The 24,027-nt window shown below is 40.1% G+C and overlaps 1 protein-coding gene across 5 annotated transcripts in view; it reads left to right on the top strand.

Moving 5' to 3' along the window:
- ATM (ATM serine/threonine kinase) overlaps positions 1-24,027 on the top strand; it is a 124,243-nt gene that overhangs the window by 11,716 nt on the left and 88,500 nt on the right. For all 5 annotated transcript variants that reach the window (XM_077777446.1, XM_077777445.1, XM_077777447.1 and 2 more), the window contains exons 6-15: positions 9,196-9,361; positions 10,229-10,467; positions 12,290-12,453; positions 14,155-14,324; positions 16,255-16,626; positions 18,373-18,567; positions 19,332-19,427; positions 20,286-20,511; positions 22,722-22,847; positions 23,416-23,541. In XM_077777446.1, coding sequence (XP_077633572.1) covers positions 9,196-9,361; positions 10,229-10,467; positions 12,290-12,453; positions 14,155-14,324; positions 16,255-16,626; positions 18,373-18,567; positions 19,332-19,427; positions 20,286-20,511; positions 22,722-22,847; positions 23,416-23,541 — 1,880 coding nt within the window. The remainder of the gene's footprint in view (positions 1-9,195; positions 9,362-10,228; positions 10,468-12,289; positions 12,454-14,154; positions 14,325-16,254; positions 16,627-18,372; positions 18,568-19,331; positions 19,428-20,285; positions 20,512-22,721; positions 22,848-23,415; positions 23,542-24,027) is intronic.

Genomic DNA, 24,027 nt, shown 5'->3' with positions numbered 1-24,027 from the left:
CTGTCCTTTGGTTGAATTGTTTTTCTAGTTAGTTCCCTCCTCTGATGAGAACTTCCTTCTCTAATGAGGACTTTGCTCAAGAAGTGAAGTTTATGTTCAGAACCCATCTTTGGTAGTGATGTTGTTGGAGCCTGTGCTTAGGGATGAGACTATCTAGAGGGAGAGTTTAGAGGAGATGAGAAGATGGCCTGAAGCCAGCCAGCATTATCACATCAAGTTTGGAGTCAGGTCATTGATTTCTACAAAAAACATGCTGGATTTTGGTAGGGATTGCACTGGCTCAGTTGAACAATTAAGGGAGAACAGACTTCTTAACCACGTAGAGTCTTCCAATCCATGAACATGATGTATTTCTTTATTTGTTTATGTCTTTGTTTTTGTTGTTGGTGTTCTCTTCCAAACTGTTATTTCAATTCAAATTAGTTAATATACAGTGTAGTATTGGATTCAGGAGTAGAATTAAGTGACTTACCACTTACTACAACACCCAGCACTTGTTGTAATAGATCTTTTTTGACTTAGAGAAATCAATGTTTTATGATTATCAGCATACAGGGTTTGTATATTTTTATTAGACTTATACAGCAATAGTTTATAAGTTGTATAGTGCTAAAATTTTCAATTTCCATATTCATTACTATCATACTGAAGTACAACTGATTTTAGTGTATTAATCTTGTGTCCTGGGACCTTGCTAAAATCACTTATTAGATCTAGGAGTTCTTTTTTAGCTTCTTTGGGATTTTCTCTTTAGACAGTCATGTATCTGTGTTTTTTCCATTCATTTCTGAGCGTTGTGACTTTTATTTATTTTTCTCTGTTGTATTCTATTGACCAGGACCTTGTACATGACCTATAATTTACCATTTTAGCCATTTTTTTTTAAAATGTTTTATTTATTTCTAGGAGAGAGAGAGAGACAGCGTGAGCAGTGGAGGGTCAGAGAGAGAGGGAGTCACAGACTGAAACGGCTCCAGGCTCTGAGCTGGCAGTCAGCACAGAGCCCGACGCAGGGCTCGAACCCACAAACTGCGAGATCATGACCTAAGCGAAAGTCGGACGCTTAACTGACTAAGCCACCAAGGCGCCCCCCATTTTAGCCATTTTTAAGTATACAGTTCAGTGGCATTAATTATTCTGTTCACATTGTTGTGCAAGCATCACCTTCCATTTCCAACACTTTTCTCATCTTCCCAAACTGAAACTCTGTCCCGCAGCCCTTGGCAACTATTCTGCTTTCTGTATCTATGAGCTAGCCCCTCTGGCTGCCTCCTGTAAGTGAAGCCATACAGAATTTGTCCTCTTGTGAATGGCTTATTTCACTCGTATCTTCAAGGTTCATTCATGCTGTAGTGTGTCTCAGAACTTCCTTTTTTTTTGATGTTTATTTTTCTGAGAGAGACAGAGAGACAAAGAGACAAAGCGTGAGCAGGGGAGAGACAGAGAGAGAGAGGGAGACACAGAATCCCAAGCAGTCTCTAGGCTCCAAGCTATCAGCACAGAGCATGATGCAGGGCTTGAACCCACAAACCATGAGATTATGACCTCAGCTGAAGTGGGATGCTTAGCCGGCTGAGCCACCCAGGCGCCCCAGAACGTACTTCCTTTTTAAGACTGAGTGATATTCCACTGGGTGTATGTACTGTGTTTTGTTTATCCATTCATCTGTCATTGGGTATTTGAGTGGTTTCTGCTTTTTGGCTGGTGTGAATAATGCTATTATGAACATGAGCGTACAAAGAGCTCTTTGAGTCCTTTCTTTTTCTCTTCTTTTCTTTCGGGGGGGGGGGTGCACAAAGGTGATTTTATTAAAGTACAGGGATAGGACCCTTGGATAGGAAGAGCTGCCCCAGTCCTTTCCTTCAGTTCTTTCGGGTATTTATCCAGAGGTAGAATTACCGCATCACATGGTAATTCTGTGTTTAATTCATTGAGGAACCATGAAACTGCTGTCCTCAAGGGCTGCATCCTTCTACATATTGTACAGACCCACCAGCGCCACCAACGTCCCGTCTCCTCGTTCTTACTGCCAACACTGGTCTTTTTCTTGTCTTGATCGTAGTCCTCCTGATGTGAATGTGTGTGAAGTGGTATCTCATTGTGGTTTTGATTCGCATTTCTCTAATGACTCCTGACGTTGAATTTTTCATGTACTTATTGGCCATTTGCGCAACATCTTTGGAAAGGTATCTTATTTGTGTCTTCTGTCCAGTTTTTATTCCATTTATTTTTGAGTGAGCAAGTGAGAGAGAGAGGGCGTGAGTGAGCAAGGAAGGGGCAGAGACCGAGAATCCCACAAGGGGAAGAGAGAGAGATGGAGGAGGGAGAGAGTAAGGGGCGGAGAGAGAATTCCACACAGGCTTCGCACTGTCAGTGTGGGGCTCGAGCTCACCTGACATGGTGCTCGAACTCATGAACTGTGAAACCTTGACCTGAGCCAAAGTCGGATGCTTAACTTACTGAGCCATCCAGGCGCCTCTTCCGTCCAGTTTTTAATCAGGCTGTTACTTTGTTGTTGAAATGTAGGAGTTCTTTATATATTCTGGATGTTAACCCCTGATTATCAGATGCATGGTTTGCAACTATTTTCTCCCATTCCATGGGTTGCCTTTAACTCTGATGATAGTGTCCTTTGATGTACAAAAGTTAAGTCAACCTTGTGTTCCCAGGAGATACCCCACTAGGGCATGATGGTATTACTAGATTGAATTTGAAGGTTATTGGAAGATTTTTAACTATGAATTCAGTTTCTTTAATAGATATAGGAATATTTAGTTTATTTCTTTTTCAGTTAGCTTTGGCAATTTGTTTAAGAATTTGTACATCTTCTATAAGTTGTTTAACGTATGAGCGTAAAGTTGTTCTTAAACATTATTACCTTATTGTCCTTTTATACGTAGGCTCTGGGCACCTGGGTGGCTCAATCGGTTGAGCGTCTGACTTCAGCTCAGGTTATGATCTCACAGTTTGTGAGTTCAAGCCCCACTTTGGGCTCCGTGCTGACAGCTCAGAGTCTGAAGCCTGCTTCGGATTCTGTGTCTCCCTCTGTCTCTACTTGTCCCCTACTCACACTCTTTGTTTCTCAAAAATAAAAAATTAAGAAGAAAATGTATGTAGGCTCTATAGTGGTATTGCTTCTTTCATTATTGATTTCTGGTCTTATTAGTTCTTTCTTTATGTTTATTTTGGGTTTATATTTGTTTTCTAGTTTCTTTAGGTAGAAGCTTACATCATTGGTTTGAGAGCTTCTTTAGTAGTATGTGTATTTAATATAATAAATTTTTCTCTAAACACTGCTTTGTCACATCTCACCCATTTTGATAATGTTATATTTTCATTTTTCTTCAGTTCAAAATATGTTCTAGTTTTTCTTGAGACTTCTTCTTTGACCTATGGATTATTTGGAAGTGTGTTATTTAATTTTCAGTTGTTTAGGATATTTTCTTATTTTTTTGTTTCATTTTCCCTTTTATAGTTTTTAGTCTAATTACATTATTGTCAGAGAACATACTTCTTATAATATATTTATAATTGTTACGATTTCTTTTACGGCCCAGGATAAGGTCTAATTTGATGAATGGTCCATATGCATTTGAGAAGAATGTCTGTCTGCTGTTTTGGGTGAATTATTCTACGAATGGCAACTGGAGTCGATTGGTGGTGTTCAATCCTGTAACAGACTAGTATGAGAGCCTGAGTGACAAGTCAGGAAATGGATGAGCAAATATAACACTTTCCAAGGCTTTGGTTGTAAGACGAAGAAAAAGAGGGGTCCTCTTAAAGAGGAGAGTAACTGGAATATGTATAATTGTAATCGGGAGGATTTCATGGAGAGAAAGGGTCTGAATACACAGGAAATTGGACGATCCATGTTTTCTGAGAATAAGTGTGTCTAAAGAAGAGCCCTGGGATTGTCCCAAGGAAGAGGGTGGTTTTCTAATACAGTACGAAGGAAGAACCGTTAAAACCTTTGCTTTCCCATACAACGAGGAAGAAATGTGGACTCCTTGGCTTTGGAAGAATCACTGGGTAGCTCCGCCTACCTCTCTGACCATAACCAAAAACCCACTCCCGTCCTGCCGATCTCTGTGTTCCAGCTACAGCAGCTTTTGTTCCGATTCTCTATTTTTTTTTTTTAATGTTTTATTTATTTCTAGGAGAGAGAGAGAGAGACAGCATGAGCAGGGGAGGGTCAGAGAGAGAGGGAGTCACAGACTCTGAAACAGGCTCCAGGCTCTGAGCTGGCAGTCAGCACAGAGCCCGACGCAGGGCTCGAACCCACGAACCGCGAGATCATGACCTGAGCGAAAGTCGGACGCTTAACCGACTAAGCCACCTGGGCGCCCCTGTCCCGATTCTCTAACCCAGCAGTTTCCAGACATTTTTTAAAAAACACACTGCATTTTATTTTAGAGCAGTTTCAGATTCATGCCAAAATTGAGCAGGAAGTACAGGACTCTGCGAACCCTTGCACACATGCACGTCTTCTGCCGCTGCCAACATCCTGCATGAGAGCGGCACGTTCAGTGAGCGCGCACCAACGCTGACGCCTCCTGTCACCCAGCGTTCACAGTGGACATTAGGGTCACTCTTGGTGTCGTCCATTCTATAGATTGTGACAAATGTGTGGTGACGGGTATTTGCCATTATAGTGTCACATAGGATAGTTTCACTGCTGTAGAAATCCCCTGTGTTCTGCCTGTTCACCCTTCCCTTCCCACTGATCCCCAGCAGCCAGTGATCTTTCTGCAGTCTCTCTAGGTTTGCCTTTTCCACAGTGTCATGTAGTACATAGTCTTGTCACACAGGCTTCTTTCACCTAGTAAGATGCATTGAGGATTCCTCCATGTCGTTTCATGGCTTGACAGCTTACTTCTTTTTAGCGCTGAATCATATTCCATTGTCTGTATGTGCCCAGTGTAGTTAGTCGTTCATGTACGGAAGGACACCTTGATTGCTTCCAAGTTTCAGCTGTAAAGCTGCTGTAAACATCTGTGTGCAGATAGGTTTCCAGCTCATTTCAGTAAATACCAAGAAGCATCATTGCTGGGTTGTATGGTAAATTTGTTCAGTTTTATAAGAAGCTGCCAAAGCCGTCTTCCCAAGTGGCCGTTGTTGATTTCTACAGCAGTAGAGCTTAATTTTTATTTGTAATTACTTTTAATTTAAAAAATAAGAGTTCTAGTATTTCCTTCTGACAAAGCTACGGATCATCTCTCACTGTTCGGAGAGTGCACACTCTTTCTTGCCTCGTGACATTTGTCCTCTTCAGAGGCCACCCTTTGTGTGGCTGGTTTCTTCTCATCCTGCAGGGCTCAGTTTAATGCCACTGCTGTTTTCTGATCACCCCTTCTAAATGTGTTCCTCTTTTTTTTTCTACCATCGCATCCTGTTTCCTTCATAGTACTTTTTTTTTTTTTTTAATTTTTTTTTTTTTTTAATTTTTTTATTTATTTCTAGGAGAGAGAGAGACAGCATGAGCAGGGGAGGGTCAGAGAGAGAGGGAGATACAGACTCTGAAATTGGCCCCAGGCTCTGAGCTGGCAGTCAGCACAGAGCCCGATGCGGGGCTCGAACCCGTGAACCGCGAGATTATGACCTAAGCGAAAGTCGGACGCTTAACCCACTAAGCCACCCAGGCGCCCCCATAGTACTTTTTTGAAAATAAATGACACACTTCTAAATTCATGGGTCAAAAGAAAAGTCTTCAAGGTAATCAAAGTATACCTAGAACTGGATGGAAATGAAAAAAAATACAAGGTGTCAAAATTTTTAGAATGCAGCTGAAGTTATGTGGAGAGGGCAGTTTATAGCATCAACTGCCCACACTAGGAAGGAGGAAAAGTCTCACATCAGTAATCTTAGCTTCCGTCTCAAGAAACAAGAAAAACCAAACCAAACTCTTTCAAGCAAGTCGAAGAGCACAAATCACTGGAATTGAAAACAAACACAATAGAGAACAATTAATTAAATAAAAAGCTGATTCTTTGAAAACATCAAGAAAATCTAGAACTGCTATCAGGGGTGACTTAACATACAAAAGAAGACACAGATTGCTGATATGAGGAAGGAAATAGATATAATTGCATGTTTTCAGCTATTAAAAGACTAATAACATACTATGAACAGCTCTATGCATTTAAATGGAGCAGTTCTTTATGGATTCTTTTTTTCTTTAATGTTTATTTTTGAGAGAGACCAAGCATGAGCGGAGGAGGGGCAGAGAATGAGGGAGACACAGAATCTAAAGCAGACTCCAGGCTCTGAGCTGTTAGCACAGAGCCCGGCGCGGGGCTCGAACCCATAAACCGTGAGATCATGATCTGAGTTGAAGTCAGACGCTTAAGCTACTGAGAACCCAGGCGCCTCTGGACCATTTCTTTTAAACCACACCCTGTCAGAAGTTATCCACTATGAAATAAATACTCTAAATAATTATGAGTTGATAACTTAAAACCATTTATAAAAGAAACTGGGAACAAGGCAAGGATGTGTGCCCTCCCCACTCCTGCTGAGCATTGTACTGGAGGTTCCAGACCTGGCAGTTAGGAAAGGAAATAAAAGGCATACAGATTAGAAAGGACTGAAGAAAGCTGTTCCTGTTTGCAGATAGGACGAGTGTCTTATGTATAAAGTCCTATGGAATCTACATTTAATTTAATTTTCTTTAACTCTAGAAGTTCTTTTTCATACTGTGTTCCTTACCATTCACTCTTTGAGCTTTTCTGTTGGTGTTGACTTCATGGAGGAAGTGAATCCCTGCCGGGAGCTGCACCGGCCTCTCTGGATGGCAATCACAGCAAAAAAGTGGCAATGTTTGCAGCTCCTGCCATGAGAAATGAAAACTGGTATCTCCTTCTGCTACTTTTGGTTCATGTTGGATGTAAGCCTGCTGGTATTGACCAGGCCTCACAATATTCCATATCAGACCCATATTCTGAACACAGATACCTCATAAGGAAAAGTATATTCCTGCCTTTACAAAAGAGATTTTAGATGAAAGCTCTATGGGCGATTGTTAAAAGGCTCTTCCTATGGGCCTTGCAGATCCGAGACTTAGGGGGTTAAGAACACAAGAATTACAACTGAGCCTGGCCCTGAAACCAAGGGACTATTTTGGGGTTAAGAGCAAAATAGAGGGGCGCCTGGGTGGCTCAGTCAGTTGAGCGTCTGACTTCGGCTCAGGTCATGATCTCACTCGTGGGTTCGAGCCCCGCATTGGGCTCTGTGCTGGCAGCTCAGAGCTTGGAGTCCGCTTCAGATTCTGTGTCTTCCTCTCTCTCTACCTCTCCCCTGCTCATGCTCTGTCTCTCTCTCTCTCTCTCTGAAAATAAATAAACATTAAAAAATTAAAAAAAAAAAAAAAAAGCAAAATAGAGAGTTGACGTCCTCCTCAGTCTGATGTTATTTTAGCCAGACCAAACTTGGGGGTTAATGGTTAAACAGAAATAATTGAGTGGGGGTGGATATCGGTCACCATCTAATGGTAAGAGACCTTGCAAATTTGTCTCAACCTCATAAGGAGTGTTCTTAACTTATGAGTTCAGAAAGGCTCCCAACAAATCCCCCTGGAGGCATGTCCTACAGTTTTTTGAAGTAGATGGACTCTGTGCTCTTGTTGACTTACACCAGTATTTTATAACCATGTACTAGGATAGCATGCCGGTTTCTATGAGAATTGGAATCAACTTCCCTGAAGTAACATAAATGCCCTAAAACTTGAGCTCTAATCTGAGACAGTTGGCTTTTCCATTTCACCTCTCTGCGCCTCCCAGCTAATAAGAGGGAAACGATCAAGATAACCACTTCTGTGTTCTTATCTCCACGTTTGTGTTTATTAACTCACAGTTTTATCATGTAGGTGTTGTATGTTGTGATGAAACTTTGGGAAACACTGATGTAGAGTTGTATAAATTGATGTCAGATATGATAGGAATCATTTGAAAAGTCATTTTCTTTATTGACATGTTTGAGGTATTTATATTGTCCTTACTCGTTTGTGCTCGATAACTGATTTGAAGCTATTTCTACAGAACTGTGTGGTGTTATACAGTTGAAGAGGCAGATACCCGTGGGAGTCAATCTTACTATACCAGCCAAAAACTTTGCATTTATCTCTTTATGGGAAGAAAATCCTGCATTAGCAGCTTTGGTTTTCATTGTTTTGGGATATGATTCTCAGTGCATCTCAATGTTTCTGCGGTTCTTATGAGCAGACACTGCTTTGTTCCTGACTTTTTTTTTTTTTTAATGTTTATTTACTTTTTGAGACAGAAAGACAGAGCATGCATAGGGGAGGGACAGAGAGAGAGAGGGAGACCCAGACCTGAAGCAGGCTCCAGGCTCCAAGCTATCAGTACAGAGCCTGACAGGAGGCTTGAACTCACCAGCCGTGAGATCATGACCTGAGCTGAAGTCGGATGCTCAACCTCCTAAGCCACCCAGGCGCCCTGTCCTGACTCTTTTTCTTAAGTATGTGTGTATAGCAGACCTTGGAAGGTAGAGACAATGGCTTCCTTAATGCAAAAGACAGGCTTGCTTGCTGCCCATTCATTATAGGCGGCTCAAGATTTCTCTCCTGTAATGTAGCCAGCTCACTGTTCATATCCTGTCCTTTGTCCCTCTTGATGTTGCCTTCGGGGCTGAGGAATTTATGTAGGAATGAAGGTCCCTTGGCTATTGTCATTGCTGTGAGAAATAAACTGTCCTTTTTCTCTGATCAGGAATATGTTGTCTTCTGCCAACACCCAGGAAACTGGCATTCTGATTCCTTAGGTTACAAGTAGAATAAAATCTCATCCCCTTGACACAGTTTTTGATGTTCTTGATACATTTTACACGTCTGTTATTAATCAGACGGCTTCAAAACAGAACAGTAGAGTATGCACTGTGTCCCATGCTCTGTCGGACCCACGTAGAGGGACATAAGATATTAGAGGTGAAACAGCTTGTCTGAGGGCCGGCTGCACACACTCTGCGTCCTCAAGTTGTTCTTGTCTCAAAGGCAGTTTGCATTAACGACATTAAGTACCAGTTGAACACTTTTACTGTATTAAGTGTAAGTTAATATAATTTTTAATCTTTTTGTCTGTATGGGATTATTGAAATTTAAATTGTATCAGGACTTTTAAGTTCAATGGTTTGATAATTTTCTTTTTGATAACGTAACTAATATTTTTTTGTTTTTTTTAAAAGAGTTGTTCTCTGTATACTTCAATCTGTACCTTAAACCTGCACAAGACATTAATAGAGTTTTAGTGGCTAGAATAATTCATGCTGTGACCAGAGGATGCTGTTCGCAAACTGATGGCTTAAGTTCCAAATTATTGGATTTCTTTTCCAAAGCTATTCATCATGCAAGGTAATCTAATCTCATTTTGTTCTGTATTGAAAATCCATTTGATCTTCTAGCAAGTGTATCTTTTATTTTCAGTGTTTTTTTTTTTTTTTATGTTCATTAATTTTGAGAGAGAGCGCGCAAGTAGGGGAGGGACAGAGATGGAGAACATTAAGCAGGCTCCACGCTGTCAGCCCAGAGTCCGACGCAGGGCTCAAACTTGCGAACTGTGAGATCATGACCTGAGCTGAAATCAGGAGTCAAACACTGAACTGGTTGAGCCACCCAGGTGCCCCAAAAGTCTGTCTTTTAATTAGCATCTACAAATGTTACCAACTAAAAAACAAAACAAAACAAAAACACTGGCCCACTTAGTAGAATTAATAGGTTCCTAAAGAGTCGGTTCCAGCACTTCTTGAATATCCAAAGGCAGAACATGAAAATGACGTTCTTGAGTGGGAGATCAGTGCTGCTTTATTAAAAAAGATAAATATCCTCTTAAGTAGTTTGATTTTCCCCATTTTTGAGGCTAGATGTTCCAAGAAAAAATGGACTGCATTTTGTATGTATCAGTATCTTAAACTTGTCAGGCATTAGCGGCCTTACTCAGTCTATAACATAAAATGTATACCTGGTGATATTACAGGTCAGTTCTGTATCATTTTGGGCAGGCTTTGAGCAGCAGAGAGAGCTGGTATCCTAGCACCAGATAATGTTGTTGCTGTTACATGTAGGCCCACTAAGATTTTTTTGTTTCCTGAATAGTTCTGAAACTAAGGCTACTGTCATTTGAAGATGAGATGTCTTTTTCTTTGCAGCGGCAACTTCATAACTGTCTTCAGTGTTCACTGCCTGCCCTGTTAAGCGGCGTGTGTTTGTTTTCTGTGACAGACAAGAGAAGAGCTCCGCGGGTCTGAACCACATCCTAGCAGCGTTTATTATCTTCCTCAAGACGTTGGCTGTTAACTTTCGAACTCGCGTGTGTCAGTTAGGAGATGAAGTTCTTCCTACCTTGCTTTATATTTGGACTCAACACAGACTTAATGATTCCTTAAAAGAAGTGATTATTGAATTATGTCAGCTGCAAATTTATATCCGTCATCCAAAGGGAGCTAAAACCCAAGAGAAAGGTAACAAAATGAAGTTTTTGCTGTTTTGAATTTGCTTCTTTATCGAAGTATAGGAGCTTAAGTATGAAATTTGTATTTTGTAGGCGGTTATGACCTTCCTATGGCTTACTGTATGGTATTAGTAATGGTATTAGTCTACAAGGATATTTCTCACACGTTTTTTAGAATTTGAAGTTGTGGTAGCAAATCATATTGTGCCCTGCTGTTTGGTTAGTGCATTGCTAAGCATCATGAGGGAACACATATGACACGCTGTCCCCTCTAGGAGCTGATGATGCAGCAGTTAGGTGCTAAAAGATGTTTCTCAGACTGTAGCATGAGAGAGTTCAGAGAAGGGAGGGTCTTGTGTATTTACATACGGCTTTTGTTAGGAGGTAGAACAGGTGAGTGTGAACTGCAAACAGTCAGATTGGTCAGTTCCTCAGGGAGATGTGTACACAGTGCCTTAAACCCATACTTATTCCAGGCCCCTGTTTGCTGGGAAAACCAGAAATGAATGATTTCTTCTCCGTGATACCTTTACCTTTGTCTTTCATCAAGAGAGTATTGTTTACTAGTACATATTGCATATTTGAAAACAGCTAAGATAGTAGATCCCAAAAGTTGTCATCACAAGGAAGAAGCTTTTTTTTTAAAAATAATTTTCTAAGGTATGTTAATTAGACTTACTGTGGTCATTTCACAAGATTATACAAATACTGAATAATTACGTTGTATGCCTGAAACTAATGTTGCATCGCAGTTATACCTCTGTTGCTGGGATGGTGCAGCTTCATTCCGTAGACGGGAACTTTATTGGGCAGAACAGGAGCTGAATGAGTTCCCCCATGCTCAGGCTCTGTTTACCTTTGGGCTTGTAATGGCCTTTGGATGAATTCATCACGGCTAGTATAATGACCGTATTAGGAAATCATGCTACACCAAATGATAGCGGGTAAAATGGAGGAAAACAGTTATAGCCAATTTTTTTTCAAAAGTAACTGTCTATGTTTAACAGGCTCTCCTAGTACATGTAGTAGAATATTCGTAGCCCGAGAAACTACCGGAGTCCAAGAATGGTGGATTTTCTCAGTTTGTCATCTTTCACACAGTTGTCTCGCCAGGATGAAGATCAGGCTTATTTAGGGGATGGCGTGACATGTTTAGGGTTGTAGTTAAAAGTATATTTAGGATGAAAGTTGACAGGATGGTAAATCTGCCAGAAACACTAATGCAGTGTGAGACTGTATTACTAAATTTTATGGTTCTTCTTGGGGAGTAATAGCTCCTTTGTTACCCCACACTGGTCGGACGGCAGTGGGAGTATTCTGTCCACCAGAGGAGTATTCTGTCCACCAGATTTTGGAGAGTCCCCATCTGAAGAGAGACATAGTGGACTGGAGTGTGTTTAGGGAAAGATGACAGGAATACTGAGAAGTCTGGGTAACATGTCATTTGTATACCAGTTAAAGGGACTGGTAATGTTTTTCTCTAAATGATGTACAGAGAACTTGGTCCTCATGTAAATGACAGAGCATGTTAATTACATTTGCCTCAGGGGAGAGAGGAAATTAGAGTTTGATTGAGATTTTGATTGAGTTGATTAGAGAAAAATCAGATTAGTGAAGAATTTCCTAACTTGGGTATTTCCTAATAGGGGTAACTTGAGCATGAAGTGGACACTGTTACAAAGTAGAGTTTGCTTAGGATATTGTCAGAAGAGGCATTAGTACTGAGTGGGAGGTTGGACCAGTTTCCACCTCAGCAGCTGAATAATTTTGTGGGAGATGGTGGGGCAAATGGAGTGTGTACGCAGATTATAGTCTCATTTTTTGAATTACAGGTGCTTATGAATCAAGTAAATGGAAAAGTATCTTACACAACATATATGATCTGCTAATTAATGAGATAAGTCATATAGGAAGCAGAGGGAAGTACTCTTCAGGCTCCCGTAATGTTGCCGTCAAGGAAAACTTGATTGAGCTGATGGCGGACATTTGTCACCAGGTATAGTAGCTTGAAATTTTCCATGAATTTCCTTTTATTTGATTTTTGAGAGAGAGAGAGAGAGGATCTTAAGCAGGCTCTAGTGTGGAGCCTGATGTAGGTCCCCATCTCACGACTAGTGAGGTCTTGACCTGAGCCAAAATCGAAGTGGATGCTTAACCAACTCATCTACCCAGGTTCCCTTTGCTGGGCTTTTAAAATGTGCGTTCTAAAAAAAAGCCTTGTCAAGTTATTTTGTATATGTAACTGTTCCTTTCAAAACACTATAAATATTTGAAATTGCTCTTCTGACTTAATAACTATTTTGCACATATGAACTTGGTGAAAACTAGTGATGAACTCTTCATTCTTAAAAGGTTGTCTGTAGAAAATCAGAGTACTCTAACCCTAATGTTTCTTGTTTAAAACATTTTTTTTCTACTGAGTTAGAAATCGCACAGCATACAAGTATATAGTTGAGTGGTTTTTAGTATTTTCACTACATTGTGCAAGCGTCACCACTGTCTGATTCCGGAATATTTCTATTACTTCCCAAACAGACTCTGTACCTGTTTGTTGTCAGTCCTAATGCCCAGCTTTTTCAGTCTTTAGCAACTAATCACTAAGCTATTTTGTCCCTAAAGATTTGCTTATTTTGGACATTTCATGTAAATGGAAGGGAAATACAACTGTAAACTGCATGGAGACAACATGTAGTCTTTTAACCATGTTGTGCCAGGAACTAGTAGTTCATTCTTTTTTATTGCCAGACAATGTTCAGTAGTGTGGGTATATTACATTTTGTTTGCCCGTTCATGAGTTGATGGCTTAATGGTTTTTTTTTTAATGTTTTTATTTTATTTTTGAGAGAGATGGGGAGAGAGAGAGGGGCAGAGCGTGAGCGGGGGAGGAGCAGAGAGAGAGAGAGGAAGACACAGAATCTGAAGCAGGCTCCAGGCTCTGAGCTGTCAGCACAGAGCCTGACGCAGGGCTTGAACCCACGAACTGTGAGATCATGACCTGAGCCGAAGTCAGATGCTTAACTGACTGAGCCACCCGGGCACCCCTGTGGCTTAATGTTTTTTAAGTAAAATTTTTTTCCCAGCAATTTGGTTAACATCCTGGGTAATTTCATTTGTCAGATATTTTCTTAATGCTAAACTTATAATACTCTTTTTTAATTAAAAAAACTTTAAAAAATTTAATCTCATTGAAAATAGAGATTTCTGGGGTGCTTGGGTGGCTCAGTCGGTTAAGTGTCCGACTTCGGCTCAGGTCATGATTTCACAGTTCATGGGTTCGAGCACCGTGTCGGGTTCTGTGCTGATAGCCAGCTCAGAGCCTGGAGCCTGTTTCAGATTCTGTGTCTCCCTCTCTCTCTGACCCTCCCCTGCTCATGCTGTCTGTCTCTCAGAAATAAATAAAATATTTTTTAAAAAATTGAGATTTCTGCTTTAATTTTAGATGTCCTGGTGCATTTAGTAAATGGCCTCAAGAAATAAAACTAATACCTTACTTGGTAATATGTGCTTCCTGGAGAGCCATTCCAGTCCTATAAAATGTTTGTTCATTGCTGTATTATCATATTTATGTATTTTCATAATATATTCCCATAAGTTGCTCTTGACTTCCCTATGACATTTTTCCCTCAGGAACTATTAGAAAACAGGAACCGTGTAAAAATAAAAATAATAAGTAAGTTGTTTTTTTGTTATTTTACAGGTTTTTAATGAAGACACCGGATCTTTGGAGATTTCTCAGTCTTACACTATCACACAAAGAGAACTTAATGATTACAGTGCAGCTTGCAAAAAGAGGAAAATAGAATTAGGCTGGGACGTCATAAAAGATCATCTTCAGAAGTCACAGAATGATTTTGATCTTGTGCCTTGGTAAGATGTTCTCTTTTTTATTGTCATCCTGGTCTCATTTAGCTTTTCTCACAAGACCTCCGGTACAACGGCCTGGCCGTAACTAGGTCATTTGTCCACTCCTAAACCAGTCGGTGGCAGAGGGGAAGGTGGTTGCCGGGACGTGTTGAGGCCAGCCACCATGGCTCCTGTCCTGGAGCTGGGCCAGGCCACCTGTCCTAAGCACCCGGCCTTAGCATGGGAGACAGGGACAGCAGCCTGGGAGGCAGTCAGTCGTGTGTGCTTCGTGGGATTTCCCGAGTCGTGCATCTCAACACAGACATTTTAGCAGGTACGGCACCTGCTTTCGTCTTGGGAAGAAATTCAAGATGGCATTCAGAAATCACAGAATAATTTGGACCTCTTGCCACAGTAAAAGATTGTCTTGTTAAAATTTTGCTGGGTGTAGCGTTCACAGTTGCTTAAATGATTTAATGAATTGTGAACCTCTGTGATAGCATAAAATATCAGGTCTGGTAGGAGTCTTTAGAATTCATCCAGTCCACCCTGTTTGCTTTATCAGACAGAAAATGACACCGAGGAAGCTTAGGCAGCTTGACCAAGGACACTTAGACATTTGTAGGTTGCAGTCGAGCTTCTGTGATCCGTGCCTTGGTCTTCCCCATGTTAATGTAATAGTTAAATAGAATTGCGTTGTCAGGGGGGAATCATCTTGGCTTAGGTACTTAGTGCTTAAGCTCATATTTATTTTATGTAGTGGAGGATCCCTATTTCAGATTCTTCAATTTGTTCATTTAGTCTAGAGTTACTGATTACTTGCTGTGTGCCAAGCCTTATAGATGGAAGGATAAATACGATAAAGATCTTCTTCTTGAGCAGTACATATTCTAAGAACTCGCAGCAAATATTTATTGACCTAACTGAACTAACATCTAGGGAGAACAAGTTGTTTTTTTGTTATTGTTGTTTGTTTTTTTGTTTTAGAGGAATATTCTTGGTGGCTAAAGAGCAAGGATGGGTGTGATAATACAGAAGTAGAAAATTGGTCATTTAGGGGCATCTGGGTGGCTCAGTCGGTTAACTGGCTGACTCTTGATTTTGGCTCAGGTCATGATCTCACAGTTCATGTGAGAGATTGAGCCCTACATCAAGATCTTTGCTGAGAGTATGGAGCCTGCTTGGGATTCTCTGTCTCTCTCGCTCTCCCTCTCCCTCTTTCCCTCTCTCCCTCTTTCCCTCTCTCCCTCTTTCCCTCTCTCCCTCTTTCCCTCTCTCCCTCTTCCCTCCCCGCCCCCCTGTCTCTCTCTGTCTCACCCCTGCTTGCTCTTTTGCTCAAAATAAATGAATAAACTTCATTAAAAAAAATTGGTGTACCTGGGTGGCTCCGTCAGTTGACTTTCAACTTCGGCTCAGGTCATGATCTCACAGTTCATGTGTTCAAATCTTGCATCGGGCTTTCCTCTGACAGCATGGAGCCTGCTTTGGATTCTCTGACTCCATCTCTCTCTGCCCCTCTGCCACTTGTGTGCTCGCTCTCTCAAAACTAAACATTAACAAATTAACAAAGTAAAAGAAAATTGATAATTTAGTTTTTATTTATTTATTTTTGAGTAGTCTCCAGCGTGGGGTTTGAACTCCCAACCCTGAGATCAAGAGTTGCATGCTGTACCTACTGAGCCAGTCAGGTGCGCTTACCCTTCAGTTATTCCTCAACATTTTTGTGTAAGGGAAATATGACAGCTCCCCTACCTGGCCAAAGAGTTGTCATTCTTCCTGCCACTTTAGAACGTGGAGCTTAATAAGTAATAGGAGCCAGTTTATTTGGAGAGTAGTGTGGAAAATAATGATGGTGATTCTCTAGGATATTGTAACGGTGAAATGTCTCTACATTTATTTTCTGTTAGTTTGTTAATAGACTTGAATCATTTTCAAATTATACTTTTTTTTTTAGGTTACAGATTGCAACCCGATTAATTTCCAAATATCCTTCCAATCTACCTAACTATGAGCTGTCACCATTACTGATGATACTGTCCCAGCTTCTACCTCAGCAGCGACACGGGGAGCGCACACCCTACGTGTTACGGTGCCTTGTGGAGGTTGCATCGTGTCAAGGCAAGAAATCAGACCTGGAAAGCTCACAGAAGGCAGATTTATTGAAACTCTGGACTAAAATTTGGTCTATTACCTTTCGCGGTATAAGTTCTGAACGAATACAAGCTGAAAACTTTGGCTTACTTGGAGCTATAATTCAAGGTGGTTTAATTGAGGTTGATAGAGAATTCTGGAAGTTATTTACTGGATCAGCCTGCAGACCTTCATGGTAGGTTGACTTACGTATTGTATCAGATTTATATATATCCATATACTTTTTTTCCCCTCTGGTTTTTGTAGTTTATCACTTCAGTTAAAAATATGTTAAATTCTGTTTTACGTAAACATCTAATTTTTGTTGTTTTTCCAGGAAGTCTTAAGTAAATAAATTTAGTTTCAAGTGTAGGAAAGTTACTAAGGGCAATTAAAAAATTTTTTTTAATTTTTTTTTTTTTTTTTTTAATTTTTGAGAGAGAGAGAGACAGACAGACAGACAGAACATCAGCAGGGGAGGGGCAGAGAGAGAGGGAGACACAGAATCCGAAACAGGCTCCAGGCTCTGAGCTGTCAGCATAGAGCTGACGTGGGCCTGGAACTCATGAACTGTGAGATCTTGACCTGAGCCAAAGTCAGATGGATACCCAACTGATTAAGCTACCAGGTGCCCCTACTAAGGCCAATTTTAAAGATACAAGGATTTAAATTTCTTTTATCTTTAATTGAAAATTAAGTATTTTATTCAGTATGCATGAACTTTTTTTAGTAGTGGTACACTTATAAGAGATGTTTTTTCTCAGAGGTAATCATACTTTTCACATTTTTTGGGTTCACTTAGTTAGTGGACGTTTACTATTCACCTATCATATGTCAAGCATTGTAGCATCATTAAGCATTAGTAACACTTTAGTAAATAAAATAGACAAGGTCTGCCTCAAAAAACTTACTTTTTAGTAAAACAGTGGTTACCAAATTTGGAATGAATGTAGAGCTTAGAGTTACAGCCTACAGTGATACAGGGGAACTGAGTCCAGAAACTCAATCTACTATTGAATGAGAAATGAGAATCCTTCTAAGGGGACTCCTATGGATGAGTGAAACGTACCTTGAAGACTCATGCAAAAGAACATTAACAGTCAAGCAGAACTGGGGTGCCTGGGTGGCTCAGTTGGTTAAGCATACGACTTTAACTCCATTCATGACCTCTCGGTTAGTGAGTTTGAGCCCCGCATCAGGCTCTGTACTGACAGCTCAGAGCCTGTAGCCTGCTTCGGATTCTGTGCCTCCCTACAGCTCACACTCTCTCTTTCTCTCTCAAAAATAAATGTTAAAAAAAATTTAAAAAAAGAAAGAATCGAGCACAACCTTTACTAAACTGTGAGACTTTGGATGCCAAAGAGATCAGAAAGATTCAGGGCCACCTTGATGTCTCATTCAGTTAAGCGTCTGACTTCGGCTCAGGTCATGATCCTGCGGTTTATGAATTTGAGTCCTGCGTTAGGCTCTGTGCTCACAGCTCAGAGCCTGTAGCCTGCTTCAGATTCTGTGTCTCCCTCCCTCTGCCCTTCCCCAGCTTCTGCTTTGTCTGTCTCAAAACAAACAAACAAACAAAAAAACAAAAAAAAACATTAGAAAACCAAAAACCAAAGAGATTCAAATTGTTCTTGAGGGAAAGAAAGCAGAAGGGAGATGGTCACTATTAAAATGGGTGCATTGCTGGTTTTCCTGCAAGAATATATAGGTAGCAAGGTCTCCTCTTGCAACGCTTTTCTCCCATTCTTGACTCTCTCATTCTGTCACTCCAGGTGGGGAGCACTTTGTCAGTCTTTCATCATATTTAATCTAATTTTGGTTATTCTCGTATGGCACCTATTGCAGATTATCAACCCATGGCAGATATACGTTAAAGAAAATAATAAAGAACTATCAGGATGAGGGGGAAGCTTATTTTTAACAGCAGTTCTTTGTTTTGTTGTAGTCCTGCAGTATGCTGCTTGACTTTGGCCCTGACCATCTGCGTCGTTCCAGACTCAGCAAAGACAGGAGCGGAGCAGAGTATGTGTGAAGTGAATAGAAGTTTTTCTTTAAAGGAATTGATAATGAAATGGCTCTTACTCTATCAGTTAGAGGAAGACTTTGAAGACAGTACGGAGCTGCCACCAGTTCTTCACAGGTGATTGAAGTCCTTAGCATCCAACTGCTTTTTGTATCTTGAGGTACCCGTGGGCTTATTGTATACTAGATGGCCTGTTTTACAGGGGTGATGCAGCGTTTCTCAGACCTTACCCCACGTATTAAACAGTCCCTTTGTTTTTCCAGTGTTCTGTGTCTTTGTGCTTGGATCTCTTCATGTCCTTTTACTGTGTTCTCATCTCTGCTGAGACAGTGAGAACACAGGGGAATGTGCCTGAATAATACGAATGATAATTCTTGGAGCACTTAACATGTTCCTTTGTGATTTCCTGTGACTGGGTTCATCTGCATGTATATCAGACGTAGAGGTATCCTGGAATCATAATGGGAGTATCTTCTGCGTGACGGGTGTTAAATTAGTGGGGGAAGGAAACTAGAGACAGACAGACTGGAGGGTAAGCACCAGAATGGGGAGCAACTTGCCTCTGTAACCTTTCCACAGCTGGTGGTCAGGATTGAAGGAATAGAGGACTGACCTGGGTCCTAGTGCTTTTGCTTTCATTCCATCATCTGAGAAATTATTTTTAAAAATTGGATGAGTCTGCTGCCAGGAAGTACTGAAAATTATAGTAACATAAAATAAATGTGTGCTTCTTAATTCTTGTTTTAGATGTTAAAAAATCGAGTAGAGATGAAAGAAATTGAGGGCAAGATTTACAACCAAGCATGGATTTTTAAGTTTAAACAATGCATTCAATGGCTTTTGTTCTTCTAAGCGAAGATTTTTTAAATTTTCCTTTGTAGTAATTTTCCTCATCTTGCACTGGAGAAAATTCTTGTGAGTCTCACTATGAAAAACTCGAAAGCTGCAATGAATTTTTTCCAAAGAGAGCCAGAATGGTATGTTACCTAATAGAGTTCTGTGTTGTTTTAAGCTAGGGCTGTAATTAACAAAGATAATAGTTTTAGCAGAGTAGTAGCTACATCTTAAAAATTATGAACTAATTTGATCAATTAAAGAAAATCCCACCTCTTTCCAGGGAAAAGCTGCTTTTAATTCAGTGATAGTAATCTGCATTCTATAATTTTAGATCCAGTTGACTGTTTTTTAATGTCCTGTAGTATAGCGTGTGACACTTGCCAATGGAAGAAATAAATAGTTTTAATGGGTGGTTAAGACATAAGTTCTTTAAAGATGTGACCCATTTTTGTATGTCAAGTAAAATCTGTTTGCTTTAAAATTAATGGTAATGGAGGATAGGTCAAAGTAAAAATAAATCTAAAAACCTCATTTTAGTTGATTGACTCAAGAGGGCTATGCTTATCCCTGTGGTGGAAAATGACTCACTGGCATTAAGATTCCTCATCTCCCTTGAGAGGGCATAGCGTGGAAAACTCCTTTATTTCAGAGAAATCAAAGGGGACAATGGAAAGCATTTTCAGAAAATGTTTATCTTGTACCTGGTGCTATTAATGTTTTCCTTTTTAATTCTTTCTGACTTTGCCTCCGAAATTGTAGCCTATGTGTTTTTCATCCATGTGTTAGTGGAATTTGCTGCCGCTTAATGAAAGCTGGTACAAGTGGGTAGCAGTTCCAAAGCTAAGAGGCTTTTAAAATGACTCATCCGTTAATTGTGTAAGCAGTCTGTAAACAGTGTAGACGCTCAGTTAACGTTTTCATTTGTAATACATTGCTGCTGCATTGAAGTAAAATAGTTGGTCACTTGATTATAAACTTAAGCTCTTACTCTGTTGAAGTGAACGACACCAAAAAGATGCAGAGGATCCTTCACTCTCGGAGATTGAAGAACTGTTTCTTCAGACCACGTTTGACAAGATGGATTTCCTAAGTGTGGTGAAGGAATGTCCTGTAGAGAAGCACCAGTCCGGTGTAGGTATCTCTGTCCACCAGAACCTCAAGGAATCACTGGATCGCTATCTTCTGGGGTTATCAGAACAGCTTCTAAATAACTACTCATGTGAGGTGAGATCTTCAACAGAACTAAAGCCTGCATCTGACTCCACTTTGATGGACTGTTAGGAAGGAGAAAGGGGCAGAAAGGGACCTGAGGGTGGTGACAGGCTTGATATAAAAAAGCAAAGTCACAGTACATGCATACAAATAGTGAAGACTTAGCACGGGAGCAGGAAGACCCAAGAAGAATGATTTGGGTTCCTTTTGTACCAGGAATTCTAGGAGGCATTAAAGAAGCAGATGTCTTTGTGTGGGTTGGTGGGAATAATAATGGTTCTGAGCATAGGGATTATATGATGAGAAAGAACCTCTCTATTCACAGGAGGGAGAGGTTCCAATAACAAAAAGAACATAATTTAAATGGATCTAATAGATCTTGGTGACACTTGAAGAGGGAGAAGTAATTAATAAAATGTAATAAATGATCTGGCAGTCACCCATAGTTCAGGGGTCACTAGTAATTTCTTGTAAGTCATTTCCTTCGCTGTCTTAAGATCACACTTTCTCTTGGGGTGGCTGAGTGGCTCCAGGTCATGATCTCATGGTGAAATCAAACCCCGTTTTGGGCTCCGTGCTGGCAATGGAGCCTGCTTGAGATTCTCTCTCTCTCTCTCTCTCTCTCTCTCTCTCTCTCTCTCTCTGTCTCTCTCAAAAAAAAAAAAAAAATCACATTTTCTTTGTGTGTGCCATTCTCTTGCCAAAACTCCCATTATTTTTGACATGAACTATCTTTCCACCCATTTTTGTGTGTCAAATTACCCATATGTCAAAATCTTGCTAAAGCCTTTCTTAGATAATCTCAACCATAATAATTCATCTTTTGGTTTTCATGGTACTTACTACTTCTTTAAAAAATTAAAAAAAAAATTTTTTTAATGTTTTATTTCTGAGAGAGAGAGAGGTGAGCAGGGGAGGGTCAGAGAGAGAGGGAGACACAGAATCTGAAACAGTCTTCAGGCTCTGAGCTAGCTGTTAGCACAGAGCCCGATGCAGGGCTTGAACCCACACACAGATCATGACCTGAACCGAAGTCGGATGCTTAACCGACTGAGCCACCCAGAAGCGCCTAAATAAATTTTTTTTAATGTTTATTTTTGAGAGAGAAACAGAGTGTGAGTGGGGGAGGAGAGAGAGAGAGGAAGACACAGAATCCAAAGCAGGCTCTAGGCTCTGAGCTGTCAGCATCAAGCTTGATGTGGGGCTCAAATTCAAGAACCAAGAGATTGTGACCTGGGCCAAAGTCAGACGCTCAACCTACTGAGCCACCCAGTTGTCCCTGGTATTTTGTTTTAAAGTAACACTTAGCATCCTCTTTGCCCCATGGATATGTTTTATACACAGATGTCTCAAACCATAGTGTAAAGCTCCTTAAAGGACATCTGTATTTTTATTAACGTTTGTATCTTCCACAATGCCTTGTTATTTTGTAAATGGTAAAGTATTTGTTGAATAAAATAAAGTCTGCAAGTTACTCAGAGGAGTGAATCCAGTAGCCAGGGATAATGACTCACAGAACCAGAGAAGAGGTGGTGTGTCTTTGTCATCTGCCTTATGTTTACTTACCGACACTCTGCTGGATCACGCTTGTAAACGTTTTCGTGATTAAAGTAAATCAGTCTTCTGTGTTTTGCCCTAAAATGCCATTTCCTACAGTATAGGAACAGAACAATCTGAAAATGTTATTTTTCTGTGTGGCCATTGCAAATTTGTAAGTAATTGTATGAAATTGGCTAAGTGATATCTACTTGCAAAATTTGTGCTGGTTTCTAGAGTCTGAAAAGCTGAGTAAGTCAGGGTTCTTCTCTTTCAGAAGCTCAAAATGTCATTTTAATATGACATTTCTCTTTATATGAATCTAATTTCTATTCCTATTCTAAGAGTTACAGACTTTTACTTTTAATATCATTTTTTTCTTCCACTCTACCTCAAATATTAAGGGCCTGTGTATAGAGTACACTATGCTACTGTAAGAAGAGATAGATGCCTAACTTGGCCATTAGGAGATAGTTTTATTTTTCCCAATATTTCTACTTTTTACAACTCTGCAGGGATCTCTTGGATGTTTTTAGAGATAATCAGAATTATGCCATTATTAACTCAGATAACTAGTTTCTTAATATGTACGTAAGATTTGTTCTTACTAAAGATACCTGTGGTGTACTCAAAATTACTTAATGGGATGTGTGTTTTTTGTTTTTGTTTTTTTGCTTTACTTGAAGTCTACAAATGCAGAAACACTTATCCGGTGTTCAAGTCTTATGGTGGGTGTTCTCGGCTGCTATTGTTATGTGGGTGTAATAGCTGAAGAGGAAGCATATAAATCAGAATTATTCCAGAAAGCCAAGGTATGAGAATCCATTCTAGTTAAATTCTGGATAAATACGAATGCAATGTGTTCTGGGGGAAATTGGTAAATTTGAGAAAACATAACATTTTTTACATCGGTCAACTTTTGTCTTTGGTTTATGCTGTCTATGAGATATGCAACTATTCATCCATCCTTAACACTTGCGCTTATTTTAGGCCAACTATACATAGCGTAATTGAAATAATATCACATTAAAATTTAGTTTTCCTAAAGAAAAATGCTGACTTTTATGGCACTTTAAAAAGTTTTGCATGTGATCAGTTATCCTAAAGAATCCTTGACTAAGTGTTAAGCAGATTTGCAGGAAGCATGAAACTTAGGTTCATCTCTGAGTCTTGTCCTGTCAGTGGTGTGATTTGTAAGGAGAACAGTATACGAGAACTCATTAAAAACACTGTTAATTGTTACCTTGATTTTTAATTACACTGTATAACCAAGTATAACTTTTAAAAACACTAATTTTATTCCATACGTAAAACTTTGAAAAGCAATTCCTAAACTATCATTTTAACCGGAGTTTGGACTTATTCTTCTTTTATCAATAGTCTCTGATGCAGTGTGCAGGAGAAAGTATCACTCTGTTTAAAAATAAGCCCCACGAAGAACCTAGGATTGTGTCACTGAGAAATGTGATGTACCTGTGCACCCGTTGCCTGTCCAACTGTCCCAGGGTAAGCAGTTCTTCTTACTTCACTGTGTGGTCAGCCGAGGTGGTGGGTGACCAGCTGGTGCTGGTACTAGTTTTTTTGGTCCATTTGTAATTTAAAATTAAATTGAATGGGAAATAAACGTATTATCCAGAGGAATAAAGCAACAGGTAATCTGAGTTTCTCATGAGCTAATTTCATCATTTCAGGAAGGTTTCTGAGATTACCACTTTTATAGACAACTACATAGGCGACTCTTTGATGGCCAGCATATTTTCTTTCATTTAGTAAAGATGTGTCGGCTGTGGCCATGTGACGTGCACACCAGGTACCAGGGCTGGTGAGCACCACGGGGATCCACAACTCCCGCACATGCCTTACTCTCTTTTGCCCAGACAGTCTTATAGAGCACTGGGTGGAAAGAGTGTTACTCTGCGTAATCTTTATTTTGATTTGGAACAGACCTAAGTTATACCTGAGCCAGGCCAGAGCGTTGGTCTTAGTTGGAAA

Source organism: Crocuta crocuta, unplaced genomic scaffold (assembly GCF_008692635.1).
Source record: "Crocuta crocuta isolate KB4526 unplaced genomic scaffold, BGI_CrCroc_1.0 scaffold278, whole genome shotgun sequence".
NCBI lineage: Eukaryota > Metazoa > Chordata > Mammalia > Carnivora > Hyaenidae > Crocuta > Crocuta crocuta.
This window is presented reverse-complemented; position numbering and strand designations above follow the sequence as displayed.